The sequence below is a fragment of the Coregonus lavaretus genome (genome assembly GCF_964263955.1).
Source record: "Coregonus lavaretus genome assembly, contig: HAP1_SCAFFOLD_1741, whole genome shotgun sequence".
NCBI lineage: Eukaryota > Metazoa > Chordata > Actinopteri > Salmoniformes > Salmonidae > Coregonus > Coregonus lavaretus.
Genome location: NW_028162735.1, coordinates 52,501 through 68,258, shown reverse-complemented (window position 1 = coordinate 68,258; position 15,758 = coordinate 52,501). Strand labels below are relative to the sequence as shown.

Genomic DNA, 15,758 nt, shown 5'->3' with positions numbered 1-15,758 from the left:
GGCCAGTCAATATTTTAATCACCCAGAAAATATATCTCTCTGTTGATATCACATACATTATCAAGCATTTCACACATATTATCCAGATACTGACTGTTAGCACTTGGTGGTCTATAGCAGCTTCCCACCAGAATGGGCTTTAGGTGAGGCAGATGAACCTGTAGCCATATTACTTCAACAGTATTTAACATGAGATCCTCTCTAAGCTTTACAGGAATGTGGTTCTGAATATAGACCGCAACATATGATGATGTTAATATGATGTTGTTGATATGATGTTAATATGATATGATGATGTTGATATTATGTTGTTGATATGATGATGTTGATAAGATGTTGATATGATGATGTTGTTGATATGATGTTAAAATGATATGATGATGTTGATATTATGTTGTTGATATGATGATTTTGATAAGATGTTGATATGATGATGTTGATATGTGATGATGATAGTAATTGTTCCTGCTGTTGTTTTGCTTGGCCTGTCCTTCAGGACCATTCACCCTGCTCTGGCTAGCATTCATTAGAATAACATTGATGTTCTTGGTGATTCAATGTAATGTGTGTGTGTTTGTGTGTGTGTGCACGAGTATGTGTGTGTGTCCGTGCGTGTGTCCGTGCGTGTGTGTGTCTCCCAGTGGTAGAGCAGTCTGGTGAGGCCAGACAGACGTGTATGTATTATTTACACACAATCACACACACTCCTGAACACACACACACCATCTCACACACACACACACTCCTGAACACACACACACACACCATCTCACACACACACACACTCCTGAACACACACACACCATCTCACACACACACCATCTCACACACACACACACTCCTGAACACACACACACACACCATCTCACACACACACACACTCCTGAACACACACACACACACCATCTCACACACACACACACACACTCCTGAACAAGAGCAGACAGATCTAGGCCAGTGGTCCAGTCACTACCCACGGCTGTCTACCTCTGTACTCTAAACCCCCTACATGTCTCCAAATTATTATTCTATGGAGGACCAAACCTGCCAGAATTAGGAATAAATAACTAAATACAGATACAGTACCTTCAGAAAGTATTCATACCCCTTGACTTATCCCTCCCTCCCTCCCTCCCCCTCCCTCTCTCTCGCTCCAGAACGGCTCGGCCCGACTCGGCCCTCCCATCATCATGTGTACCCGTCCATACCCGGACTGTAGTGTGGAGCAAGGGGAGTGTTGTGACATGGACAGCACCAATGAGAGCGGGGTGGGCTCTGACGGGGGGCGGGGCAACGAGAAGGAGGAGGGGCTAGGAGGACTGTTCAACAAGTAAGTGTGACGTTATGATGTCAGATTATAGCGGTTATTGATTTTCAATAAGCTTTTTGCCACCGTCTATCTGACAATGCCAGTAGTAGCCCCAACCTGCCATAAGCACTTCTTCTAGACTTGTTGGTCTGTTATTGGCAATATGGAATGGGCCCTCTGATAGGCTAGGTGGAATGGGCCCTCTGATAGGCTAGGTGGAATTGGCCCTCTGATAGACTAGGTGGAATGGGCCCTCTGATAGGCTAGGTGGAATTGGCCCTCTGATAGGCCAGGTGGAATTGGCCCTCTGATAGGCTAGGTGGAATTGGTCCTCTGATAGGCTAGGTGGAATTGGCCCTCTGATAGGCCAGGTGGAATTGGCCCTCTGATAGGCTAGGTGGAATTGGTCCTCTGATAGGCCAGGTGGAATGGGCCCTCTGATAGGCTAGGTGGAATGGGCCCTCTGATAGGCTAGGTGGAATTGGCTCCATATTGCTATACTCAGACAGTGTTTTCAGATGTTCTGAGTTTCTAGGGAAGGGGTATTCAAATCTTATACAACAAGTTCTGGACTAATGCTGTTTTTCTGTTCTACTTGATAATTAATATCACCCACCTGGTGTCCCAGGTTTAATTCAGTCCCTGATTAGAGGGCAAGTATGAACAAAAGCAGTGGAACTGGCTTCCAGGTCCAGATGATAATTTGAGGGGCCTAGGAGACCATTTGGGACTGGGCCATACTGATTCATATGTTGACTCATGTTCTTTGTGTTCTGATTGGCTGTAGTTCTGGCCAGCTGATTGGCTCGGCTTCTGCGTCCGTCATCTCGGGGGAGGAGCAGTTTGAGGACTACGGAGAGGGGGAGGACGTGGACTACACTCCCAGCAGCCCTTGCCCCGACGATGACACGCGCACCAACGGCTTCTCAGACCTCGGCTCCTCTCTGCCCTCCAGGTCAGTGGTACATAGAGGGCACTCACACAGCAGACAGTATATTCATCAATGACAGTTAGTCCCCAATGACTGACATACACTCCACACTAGAACCCTTTACATGATACACCAACATACACTCCACACTAGAACCCTTTACATGATACACCAACATACACTCCACACTAGAACCCTTTACATGATACACCAACATACACTCCACACTAGAACCCTTTACATGATACACCAACATACACTCCACACTAGAACCCTTTACATGATACACCAACAAACACTCCACACTAGAACCCTTTACATGATACACCAACATACACTCCACACTAGAACCCTTTACATGATACACCAACATACACTCCACACTAGAACCCTTTACATGCTACACATTTACATTTACATTTAAATCATTTAGCAGACGCTCTTATCCAGAGCGACTTACAAATTGGTGCATTCAATTTAGGATAGCCAGTGGGACAACCACTTTTTTCTTTTTTTTTTCTTTTTTAATGGGGGTTGGGGGGTAGAAGGATTACTGTTATACTATTCCAGGTATTCCTTAAAGAGGTAGGGTTTCAAGTGTCTCCGGAAGGTGGTCAGGGACTCCGCTGTCCTGGCGTCGTGGAGGAGCTTGTTCCACCATTGGGGTGCCAGAGCAGCGAATAGCTTTGACTGGGCTGAGCGGGAACTGTGCTTCCGTAGAGGTAGGGGGGCTAGCAGGCCAGAGGTGGATGAACGTAGTGCCCTCATTTGGGTGTAGGGTCTGATCAGAGCCTGAAGGTAAGGAGGTGCCGTTCCCCTCTCAGCTCCGTAGGCAAGCACCATGGTTTTGTAGTAGATGCGAGCTTCAACTGGAAGCCAGTGGAGTGTGCGTAGGAGCGGGGTGACATGAGAGAACTTGGGAAGGTTGAACACCAGACGGGCTGCACAGGTTCTGGATAAGTTGTAGGGGTTTAATGGCACAGGCACTGAGCCCAGCCAACAGCGAGTTGCAGTAATCCAGACGGGAGATGACAAGTGCCTGGATTAGGACCTGTGCCGCTTTCTGTGTAAGGTAGGGTCGTACTCTGCGAATGTTGTAGAGCATGAACCTACAGGATCGGGTCACCGCTTTGATGTTAGCGGAGAACGACAGGGTGTTGTCCAGGGTCACGCCAAGGTTCCTTGCACTCTGGGAGGAGGACACAATGGAGTTGTCAACCGTGATGGCGAGATCATGGAGCGGGCAGTCCTTCCCCGGGAGGAAGAGCAGCTCCATCTTGCCGAGGTTCAGCTTGAGGTGGTGATCCGACATCCACACTGATATGTCCGCCAGACATGCAGTGATGCGATTCGCCACCTGGTTATCAGAAGGGGGAAAGGAGAAAATTAATTGTGTGTCGTCTGCGTAGCAATGATAGGAGAGACCATGTGAGGATATGACAGCCAAGTGACTTGGTGTATAGAGAGAATAGGAGAGGGACTAGAACTGAGCCCTGGGGGACACCAGTGGTGAGAGCACGTTGAGCGGAGACATTCTCGCCATGCCACCTGGTAGGAGCGACCTGTCAGGTAGGACGCAATCCAAGAGTGAGCAGCGCCGGAGATGCCCAACTCGGAGAGGGTGGAGAGGAGGATCTGATAGTTCACAGTATCAAAGGCAGCAGATAGGTCTAGAAGGATAAGAGCAGAGGAGAGAGAGTTAGCTTTAGCAGTGTGGAGAGCCTCCGTGACACAGAGAAGAGCAGTCTCAGTTGAATGACCAGTCTTGAAACCTGACTGGTTTGGATCAAGAAGGTCATTCTGAGAGAGATAGCAGGAGAGTTGGCTAGAGACGGCACGCTCAAGAGTTTTGGAGAGAAAATAAAGAAAGGATACTGTTCTGTAGTTGTTGACATCGGAGGGATCGAGTGTAGGTTTTTTGAGGAGGGGTGCAACTCTCGCTCTCTTGAAGACGGAAGGGACATAGCCAGCGGTCAAGGATGAGTTGATGAGCGAGGTGAGGTAAGGGAGAAGGTCTCCGGAAATGGTCTGGAGAAGAGAGGAGAGGATAGGGTCAAGAGGGCAGGTTGTTGGGCGGCCGGCCGTCACAAGTCGCAAGATTTCATCTGGAGAGAGAGGGGAGAAAGAAGTCAAAGCATAGGGTAGGGCAGTGTGAGCAGGACCAGTGGTGTCATTTGACTTAATAAATGAGGATCGGATGTCGTCAACCTTCTTTTCAAAATGGTTGACAAAGTCATCCACAGAGAGGGAGGAGGGAGGGGGAGGAGGAGGAGGATTCAGCAGGGAGGAGAATGTGGCAAAGAGCTTCCTAGGGTTAGAGCCAGAGGCTTGAAATGTAGAGAGGAGGGAGTGAAAAGATGACAGGTCCGCAGGGAGTCTAGTTTTCCTCCATTTCCGGCTGCCCGGAGCCCTGTTCTGTGAGCTCGCAATGAGTCGTCAAGCCACGGAGCAGGAGGGGAGGACCGAGCCGGCCGGGAGGATAGGGGACATAGAGAGTCAAAAGATGCAGAAAGGGAGGAGAGGAGGGTCGAGGAGGCAGAATCAGGAGATCGGAGGGAGAAGGATTTAGCAGAGGGAAGAGATGATAGGATGGAAGAGGAGAGAGTAGCGGGAGAGAGAGAGCGAAGGTTGCGACGGCACATTACCATCTGAGTAGGGGCAGAGTGAGTAGTGTTGGAGGAGAGCGAGAGAGAAAAGGATACAAAGTAGTGGTCGGAGACTTGGAGGGGAGTTGCAGTGAGATTAGTAGAAGAACAGCATCTAGTAAAGATGAGGTCAAGCGTATTGCCTGCCTTGTGAGTAGGGGGGGCGGTGAGAGGGTGAGGTCAAAAGAGGAAAGGAGTGGAAAGAAGGAGGCAGAGAGAAATGAGTCAAAGGCAGACGTAGGGAGGTTAAAGTCACCCAGAACTGTGAGGGGTGAGCCATCATCAGGAAAGGAACTTATCAAGGCGTCAAGCTCATTGATGAACTCTCCAAGGGAACCTGGAGAGCGATAAATGATAAGGATGTTAAGCTTGAATGGGCTAGTGACTGTGACAGCATGGAATTCAAATGAGGAGATAGATGGGTCAGGGGGAAAAGAGAGAATGTCCACTTGGGAGAGATGAGGATTCCTGTGCCACCGCCGCGCTGACCAGATGCTCTCGGGGTATGCGAGAACACATGATCAGACGAGGAAAGAGCAGTAGGAGTAGCAGTGTTTTCTGTGGTAATCCATGTTTCCGTCAGTGCCAAGAAGTCGAGGGACTGGAGGGTAGCATAGGCTGAGATGAACTCTGCCTTGTTGGCCGCAGAACGGCAGTTCCAGAGGCTGCCGGAGACCTGGAACTCCACGTGGGTCGTGCACGCAGGGACCACCAGATTAGAGTGGTAGCAGCCACGCGGTGTGAAGCGTTTGTATGGCCTGTGCAGAGAGGAGAGAACAGGGATAGACAGACACATAGTTGACAGGCTACAGAGAAAGGCTACAATAATGCAAAAGAGATCGGCATAAAATTAACTAAACATCTGGGGAAGCGAGAGAGCGGGGCCTCCCTCTCACCTTTCACTGAAACACTCAAATATAACTCTCCCAACTTCCACTTTAGAAATTATAGTTGTTGTAAACTACAGCGGTTCAATGTTTTCTAGGAATAGACTCTAACTTAGTTTATTCAGCTAGCTAACTTGGTACAGTATTCTTCCGTGAAAACCGCCCAGGGCACCGTATCCTATGACGCCATAGCTAACTAGCATGCTAGCATCCAATAACACACGGTTTAGCACCAATACTTGGTTACAACAAACTACCAATAGTGGGTTAACACACTAAACAGATCATTCGTGTCCGTGTCTAGTTCCTTTCATAACGCAGAAATAATTAAACGTTGGCTAGCTAGCACAAAGTCAGTCATGCTAGCTACTCAAGTGGACTATACATCTCTCTACACCAACACACACTCCACACTAGAACCCTTTACATGATACACCAGGGTTCTTCAATTCCAGTCCTGGAGGGCCAAAACACTTCTGTTTTTTATTTCTACCTGGTAGTTAATTGCACTCACCTGGTGTCCCAGGTCTGAATTAGCCCCTGATTAGAAGGAGAGGATGAAAAACAGAGGTGTTTCGGCCCTCCAGGACCGGAATTGAAGAACCCTGTGATACACCAACATACAGTGGGGAAAAAAAGTATTTAGTCAGCCACCAATTGTGCAAGTTCTCCCACTTAAAAAGATGAGAGAGGCCTGTAATTTTCATCATAGGTACACGTCAACTATGACAGACAAAATGAGAAAAAAAAATCCAGAAAATCACATTGTAGAATTTTTTATGAATTTATTGGCATATGATGGTGGAAAATAAGTATTTGGTCAATAACAAAAGTTTCTCAATACTTTGTTATATACCGTTTGTTGGCAATGACACAGGTCAAACGTTTTCTGTAAGTCTTCACAAGGTTTTCACACACCGTTGCTGGTATTTTGGCCCATTCCTCCATGCAGATCTCCTCTAGAGCAGTGATGTTTTGGGGCTGTCGCTGGGCAACACAGACTTTCAACTCCCTCCAAAGATTTTCTATGGGGTTGAGATCTGGAGACTGGCTAGGCCACTCCAGGACCTTGAAATGCTTCTTACGAAGCCACTCCTTCGTTGCCCGGGCGGTGTGTTTGGGATCATTGTCATGCTGAAAGACCCAGCCACGTTTCATCTTCAATGCCCTTGCTGATGGAAGGAGGGTTTCACTCAAAATCTCACGATACATGGCCCCATTCATTCTTTCCTTTACACGGATCAGTCGTCCTGGTCCCTTTGCAGAAAAACAGCCCCAAAGCATGATGTTTCCAACCCCATGCTTCACAGTAGGTATGGTGTTCTTTGGATGCAACTCAGCATTCTTTGTCCTCCAAACATGACGAGTTGAGTTTTTACCAAAAAGTTATATTTTGGTTTCATCTGACCATATGACATTCTCCCAATCCTCTTCTGGATCATCCAAATGCACTTCAGACGGGCCTGGACATGTACTGGCTTAAGCAGGGGGACACGTCTCGCATTGCAGGATTTGAGTCCCTGGCGGCGTAGTGTGTTACTGATGGTTGGCTTTGTTACTTTGGTCCCAGCTCTCTGCAGGTCATTCACTAGGTCCCCCCGTGTGGTTCTGGGATTTTTGCTCACCGTTCTTGTGATCATTTTGACCCCACGGGGTGAGATCTTGCGTGGAGCCCCAGATCGAGGGAGATTATCAGTGGTCTTGTATGTCTTCCATTTCCTAATAATTGCTCCCACAGTTGATTTCTTCAAACCAAGCTGCTTACCTATTGCAGATTCAGTCTTCCCAGCCTGGTGCAGGTCTACAATTTAGTTTCTGGTGTCCTTTGACAGCTCTTTGGTCTTGGCCATTGTGAAATTTGGAGTGTGACTGTTTGAGGTTGTGGACAGGTGTCTTTTATACTGATAACAAGTTCAAACAGGTGCCATTAATACAGGTAACGAGTGGAGGACAGAGGAGCCTCTTAAAGAAGAAGTTACAGGTCTGTGAGAGCCAGAAATCTTGCTTGTTTGTAGGTGACCAAATACTTATTTTCCACCATAATTTGCCTCTATGATGAAAATTACAGGCCTCTCTCATCTTTTTAAGTGGGAGAACTTGCACAATTGGTGGCTGACTAAATACTTTTTTTCCCCACTGTACATGCATGTGTAACAGGAAGGAAACCTATTGCTCTGTGCTATTGACAGATACAAAGCACTGTGTGTAATTATAGTCTATCTGTGCATGTGTCTCTGTCTCTCTCTCTCGCTCTCTCTCTCTCTCTCTCTCTCTCCTCTCTCTCTCTCTCTCTCTCTCTCTCTCTCTCTCTCTCTCTCTCTCCCTTCCCCTCTCTCTCTCTCTCTCTCTCTCTCTCTCTCTCTCTCTCTCTCTCCCCCCCCCCTCCCTCTCTCATTCTGTAGTGCTGGTCAGACCCCTCTGAAAGTGTGTCACCTGTACAACAGTGATGTGTTGGACGTGTATTGTTCTCAGTGCTATAAGAAGGTTAACCTGCTCAACGACCTGGAGGCCAGGCTCAACAACCTCAAAGCCAACAGGTAACACACACACATACACACACACACACACACACATACACACACATACATACATACATACACTTCCAGTCAAAAGTTTGGACACACCTACTCATTCCAGGGTTTTTCTTTATTTTTACTATTTTTTTACATTGTAGAATAATAGTGAAGACATCAAAACTATGAAATAGCACATATGGAATCATGTAGTAACCAAAAAAGTGTTAAACAAATATATCAAAATATATTTTATATTTGAGATTCTTCAAATAGCCACCCTTTGCCTTGATGACAGCTTTGCACACTCTTGGCATTCTCTCAACCAGCTTCCTGGAATGCATTTCAATTAACAGGTGTGCCTTCTTAAAAGTTAATTTGTGGAATTTCTTTCCTTCTTAATGCGTTTTAGCCAGTCAGTTGTGTTGTGACAAGGTAGGGTTGGTATACAGAAGATAGCCCTATTTGGTAAAAGACCAAGTCCATTTTATGGCAAAAACAGCTCAAATAAGCAAAGAGAAACGACAGTCCATCATCACTTTAAGACATGAAGGTCAGTCAATCCGGAACATTTCAAGAACTTTGAAAGTTTCTTCAAGTGCAGTCGCAAAAACCATCAAGCGCTATGATGAAACTGGCTCTCATGAGGACCGCAACAGGAATGGAAGACCCAGAGTTACCTCTGCTGCAGAGGATAAGTTCATTAGAGTTACCAGCCTCAGAAATTGCAGCCCAAATAAATGCTTCACAGAGTTCAAGTCACAGACACATCTCAACAGAGGGGACTGTGTGAATCAGGCCTTCATGGTCGAATTCCTGCAATGAAACCACTACTAAAGGACACCAATAATAAGAAGAGACCTGCTTGGGCCAAGAAACACAAGCAGTGGACATCAGACCGGTGGAAATGTGTCCTTTGGTCTGGAGTCCAAATTTGAGATTTTTGGTTCCAACCGGCGTGTCTTTGTGAGACGCAGTGTGGGTCAACGGATGATCTCGGCATGTGTATTTCCCACCGTGAAGCATGGAGGAGAAGGTGTGATGGTGTGGGGGTGCTTTGCTGGAACGGGCCGGGCTGGACTGGGAACACGCACCACTGGCTTGGTGCGAGGAGCAGGAACGGGCCGGGCCGGACTGGGAACACGCACCACAGGTCTGGGGCGAGGAGCAGGAACGGGCCGTGCCGGACTGGATACACGCACCAGTGGAGCGGATTGCTCTGGCTCCGGAGTGGAGACGCTGACCGGAGCAGGACTGGACCCCGGTGGAGCGGACTGCTCTGGCTCCGGAGTGGAGCAACCGACCGGAGCTGGATCAGGCACCGGTGGAGCGGATTGCTCTGGCTCCGGAATGGAGCCGCTGACCGGAGCAGGACTGGGCACCGGTGGAGCGGACTGCTCTGGCTCCGGAGTGGAGCAAACTTCCGGACCCGTATCCATCCCCATCTCTGGAGCAGTACTAAACGCCTGGGCACGGATGCAGAGGGAAATTCCAGCCCTGTAATAGGACTGGTTGCCGGCCCCAGACTGGGCACCGACACGTTTAGGAGCTCCCTGCAGGGGACCGTCGCTGGAGGTCGGGTGAGTTGTGTGGTTGGAGGAGGTGTAGAAACGCCACCTCTCTCCCATCGCTCCAATGTACTCACCATGTGCACCATTGCGCTGCCGAGTGCCTGGATCCTGCTCGCCTGCCGTTGGATACGTTCCTCCCAAGATTCGGACGGACCGACTGTACCTGCTGACTCCATTTTAGGTGCGTGTTTCTGTCCTGGAACTGGCTGTGCCGGACTGGAAACACGCGCCACTGGCTTGGTGGAAGGAGCAGGCACGGGCCGTGCCGGACTGGGAACACGCACCACTGGCTTGGTGCGAGGAGCAGGCACGGGCCGTGCCGGACTGGGAACACGCGCCACTGGCTTGGTGCGAGGAGCAGGCACGGGCCGTGCCGGACTGGGAACTGCCGTTGAATATGTACGACCGTTCCAGTCCTTCTCTCTCCGCGCCCAATCCTCCTCCAGTGAAGACTCCTCCGGGAGCCCCCACGAGTTAGGGAACAGAAACTCATCGTCGTCGTCATCCTCCGACTCCCCAGTGTAAAACTGTTCCCATTCCTGTTCCCATGGTCGTAGGGACTCCAACTGGAACCCCACCGGGTGCAGTGGTCGGGGCTCTTCTCTCTCGATCCGCAGGTCTTGGAGGACCTCTAAAATAGCGTCCTCCTCCTCTCTAGTCAGCCCTTTCCCGGCCTCCTGCTGCCTCGTCGTCCACCCTGTGAGTCCCCCCTCAACATTTTCTTGGGGCTGCTTCTTGGGCTTCCTCCTCGGCCGGCGCCTTCTGTGTTGCGTTGCTCCTCTCTAACCCGGGCCTCCACTGTCTCCTCCCAAGGACGGTGATCCATCCCCACCTGTGTCCAGGGTGTCTGCTCCTGGGCACGCTGCTTGGTCCATTTTTGGTGGGATCTTCTGTCACGTACGTTGAAGGACGGGTCAGACCAAGGCTGCCTAAGTATGATCCCCAATCAGAGACAACGAGCGACAGCTGCCTCTGATTGGGAATCACACCCGGCCAAACATAGACATACAACACCTAGATCTAAACATAGATCTACCACCACATAGAACTCAACATGCACCCCCTGACCAAACTAACTAGAGTTCTGTAGGTCAGGACGTGACAGAAGGAAACGCAGCCAACAAGTGCTCAGCATATGTGGGAACTCCTTCAAGACTGGTGGAAAAGCATTCCAGGTGAAGCTGGTTGAGACAATGCCAAGAGTGTGAAAAGCTGTCATCAAGGCAAAGGGTGGCTATTTGAAGAATCTCAAATATATAAAATATATTTTGATTTGTTTAACACTTTTTTGGTTACTACATGATTCCATATGTGTTATTTCATAGTTTTGATGTCTTCACTATTATTCTACAATGTAGAAAATAGTACAAATAAAGAAAAACCCAAGGAGAGAGAGTAGGTGTGTCCAAACTTTTGACCGGTACTGTACATTAATTCAAATTTGCATGTGCACACAAATACATTCAGCATCAAACCACCACTCTCTCTCCTTGAAATAAATGAGAAAACGTTGCTGTTCTTTAGTGAGTCTCCCATCGCAGCACTAGCCTATTCAGGAAGCCATTTCCAATGAAGTGGACGCCTAACATAAACACACACTTTGTCTTTGTGGTGGATTCCTACCATGTCATGTTACAGCACAGATTAGCTCTCACTGGATGTTTATGATTTAGCAGATCCCTTCCTCCTCCTTCCTCCCCCCCCGTCTCTCTCTCTCTCTCTCCCTGCCTCTCTCTGTCTCTCTCTCTCTCTCTCTCTCTCTCTCTCTCTCTCTCTCTCTCTCTCTCTCTCTCTCTCTCTCTCTCTCTCTCTCTCTCTCTCTCTCTCTCCCTCTCTCCCTCTCTCTCTCTCCTCTTCCCTCCTTTTCTAGGGAAAGAGATTTGGTAAGGGCAGAATTGTTACCATAGCAACTGCATCCCAGTTAGACACAGGCTGGGTTAAGTTTGGCAGAAGGGAAAAGTGTGTGTGCGTGTGTGTGTGTGTGCACATGCGTGCGTGTGTGTCTATGGAGGGTGTGGTCAGCAGTGTATTCTGGAGAGGGATGAGAGCATTCAGTAAAGGCTTGGTGTGAGCCTAATGCTGTGGTCTGCTACTACAGATTCTACGGTTCAGGTGTTATTGGCCTGAGAAATGGACATAGAAATAGAGCAGATTCAATTTTTTTACCACCATGATTAGTGTTGGCTAGTATAGAGGGCAGCATTACTTAACACAGTGGTTGGTGTAGACAGGATACTTCGGTCAAGCTGTAGGGCAGGATTGCTGTATGAACCAAAGTCTACTTCATATCTCCTTTTTATATCGTTTTGTTCACCATAGCAACCGTCCTTCATGCTCTCTTGTATCACTGGTTCAATCCCTGCCTGCCTCCAAAACAGCACCCTATTCCCTATGTAGTGCACTACTTTAGACAAGGGCCTATAGGGCTCTGTAGGGAATAGAGTGCCATTTGAGACACAGTCACAGTCACACCATGTTGTTGATGAGTCAAGTAGAGGTCAGGACAGATGGGGACTCTCTCTGCTGTGACCGTTCTGTGTGTTGTGTTTCTATGGTTACAGTCCATTTGTGATGAGGTGGTGTATGAGACTCTTCTAAGATGCTGGTTAGTTTAGCTATGGTTACATCACACACACACACACACACACACACACACACACACACACACACACACAAACACACACGCTGTGGTCGTGTCTTCTACTTGAGGGTGCTGTAACACAGTAATGAGTGTAATGCTGATGTGTGTATCAGTGTGTGAGAGACATCTGTGTCTCAGGCTGTGTGTGTGTGTGTGTGTGTGTGTGTTATGTAAAAGCAGGTCAGGTTATAATAGGATCCTAGCCCAGGACAGCCCAGGACATTACTCAGGTGATCTATATATAGCGTGGTTCTCCCTGATGTCACCACAGCCTTCCTCTTGTTATCTAATCTACCTCACTAATCCCTGCCTGGCACTAACGTAACTACCGGCCTTGACCCCATTCACCAGCCAGGCTTCTAAACCTCTCTTAACCCAGCTCCACCCTGACCCCGTTCACCAGCCAGGTTTCTAAACCTCTCTTAACCCAGCTCCACCCTGACCCCGTTCACCAGCCAGGCTTCTAAACCTCTCTTAACCCAGCTCCACCCTGACCCCGTTCACCAGCCAGGCTTCTAAACCTCTCTTAACCCTGCTCCACCCTGACCCTGTTCACCAGCCAGGCTTCTAAACCTGTCCTAACCCTGCTCCACACTGACCCCGTTCACCAGCCAGGCTTCTAAACCTCTCTTAACCCAGCTCCACCCTGACCCCGTTCACCAGCCAGGCTTCTAAACCTCTCTTAACCCTGCTCCACCCTGACCCTGTTCACCAGCCAGGCTTCTAAACCTGTCTTAACCCTGCTCCACACTGACCCCGTTCACCAGCCAGGCTTCTAAACCTGTCTTAACCCTGCTCCACACTGACCCCGTTCACCAGCCAGGCTTCTAAACCTGTCTTAACCCTGCTCCACACTGACCCCGTTCACCAGCCAGGCTTCTAAACCTGTCTTAACTCTGCTCCACACTGACCCCGTTCACCAGCCAGGCTTCTAAACCTGTCTTAACCCTGCTCCATGCTCTTCCTTTGCCCCCAGTCCCACTCAACCCTGTTCTTCCTATAAAACCAACCCTATACCATGCCCTGTGTGTTTCTGATCACAGCCCTGGAGGTCATTTCATCATAATGCTGATTTAAATATAATACTGATTATATAGGTAAGACATTAGAAGATGGGGAAAGTTACAATATCTGATCTTCCTGTTTATCATTTTACAGCCCCAACAGAAAGATATCCAGCACTGCCTTTGGACGGTAAGTTACTGAGACCATCTTTTTACAGCCCCAACAGAAAGGGAGAGGGGGTCTGGGAGGGAGAGGGGGTCTGGGAGGGAGGGAGAGGGAGAGGGAATCTGGGAGGGAGAGGGAGTCTGGGAGGGAGAGGGGGTCTGGGAGGGAGAGGGGGTCTGGGAGGGAGAGGGAGTCTGGGAGGGAGAGGGAGGCTGGGAGGGAGAGGGAGTCTGGGAGGCAGAGGGAGGCTGGGAGGGAGAGGGAGTCTGGGAGGGTGGGTGGGTGGGTGAGGGAGTCTGGGAGGGAGAGGGGGTCTGGGAGGGAGAGGGAGGCTGGGAGGGAGAGGGAGGCTGGGAGGGAGAGGGAGTCTGGGAGGGTGGGTGGGAGATGGAAAGGGAGGGAGGGTGGGATTAGGAGGGAGAGGGGAGGGTAGGAGGGAGAGGGAGGGAGGGTGGGATTGAGAGGGAGGGAGAGGGAGGGACTGTACTGTGGTTATCTGATGGATCAGGTGGCTGGTAGAGGGAGGGACTGTACTGTGGATCAGGTGTTCTGTTGTTTTAGTATCTTATCTCGCTCTACTTATACTTTGGGAAAATCTTCATAAAAAATGCATCACAAAAAAAGAAATTAATGTAGTTAATTACCCACCTCTTCATCTTTTTCTTCTCTTCCTCCTCCCCCTCTCCTCCTCCCTCTCTCCTCCTCCCCCTCTCTTCTCTTCCTCCTCCTCTCCTCCTCCCCCTCTCCTCCTCCTCCCCCTCTCCTCTCCTCCTCCTCCCCCTCTCCTCCCCTCTACAGTCAGTTGTTCCAGCACAACCACAGTGCGTTTAGCAGCAGTCAGGGAAGCACAGAGGACCTGTTCAGAGACTCCATCGACTCTTGTGATGTGGACATCACTGAGAAGGTACGCACACATGGTACAGACACACACACACACACACACACACACACACACACACCCCGTACCCCCCCAAGAACAGATATTTTTCCTCTGTAAATGAACTGCTATGATGATTATTATCCCACAATTAAAAACACCTCTTTCATATAAGAGTTTTTATTTCAGGCAGTTATGAATATAGCCTAACAGCCAAATCCATCCCTGAAGAGGACACTAGACTATCACAGGGCTTTACCCCCTGGACACTAGACTATCACAGGGCTTTACCCCCTGAACAGGACACTAGACTATCACAGGGCTTTACCCCCTGGACAGGACACTAGACTACCACAGGGCTTTACCCCCTGGACACTAGACTATCACAGGGCTTTACCCCCTGGACAGGACACTAGACTACCACAGGCCTTTACCCCCTGGACAGGACACTAGACTATCACAGGGCTTTACCCCAAATCCATCTCCTAGACAGGACACTAGACTATCACAGGGCTTTACCCCAAATCCAGCTCCTTGGCAGGACACTAGACTATCACAGGCCTTTACCCCCTGGACAGGACACTAGACTATCACAGGGCTTTACCCCAAATCCAGCTCCTTGGCAGGACACTAGACTATCACAGGCCTTTACCCCCTGGACAGGACACTAGACTATCACAGGGCTTTACCCCAAATCCACTCCTTGGCTGAGTAGGGAGGCATCGGGTCCCGTTTCTTTGGTCTCACCTGTACCTATGTGTCTGCTCTGTATGTCTGTCTGTCCTCAGGTGAGTTACCTGGAGAAGAAAGTGACAGAGCTGGAGAATGACAATCTGGCTAATGGAGACCTCAAGTCTAAACTCAAACAGGGCAACACACAGCTAGTACACAGGTAAGATATACTGTATATATAAATATAGACAAATGTCAAATATCTCAATTACTTTCACATACATTCAAAGTAAGTATTCAGATATCTTTTCAATATTGTAATGTATTTGGAAATACACTTGGAAAGTATTTGATGGTATTTTCAAATACTTATTTCAAATACTATTTTCAAATACCTGGGTTAAATGCAAGTGTATTTAAGTTAGTGTATTTGAAATACAATTTGGCAGACTATTCAGTTTTTACAAATAACTATTCAAATACTCAAATAAAGGTAGTTGTTTTGGGCTGTGTATTTGAAAATACAGTACTCAAATACACAA

At 48.7% G+C, this 15,758-nt stretch overlaps 1 protein-coding gene across 1 annotated transcript in view; it reads left to right on the top strand.

Moving 5' to 3' along the window:
* Positions 1-1,157: 1,157 nt before the first annotated feature.
* LOC311118944 (rab11 family-interacting protein 4A-like) overlaps positions 1,158-15,758 on the top strand; it is a gene marked incomplete at both ends in the record, with an annotated part of 20,657 nt that continues 6,056 nt past the window's right edge. The window contains 6 exons of the mRNA XM_084193693.1: positions 1,158-1,330; positions 2,097-2,264; positions 8,175-8,309; positions 13,656-13,691; positions 14,466-14,571; positions 15,333-15,436. Coding sequence (XP_084049819.1) covers positions 1,158-1,330; positions 2,097-2,264; positions 8,175-8,309; positions 13,656-13,691; positions 14,466-14,571; positions 15,333-15,436 — 722 coding nt within the window. The remainder of the gene's footprint in view (positions 1,331-2,096; positions 2,265-8,174; positions 8,310-13,655; positions 13,692-14,465; positions 14,572-15,332; positions 15,437-15,758) is intronic.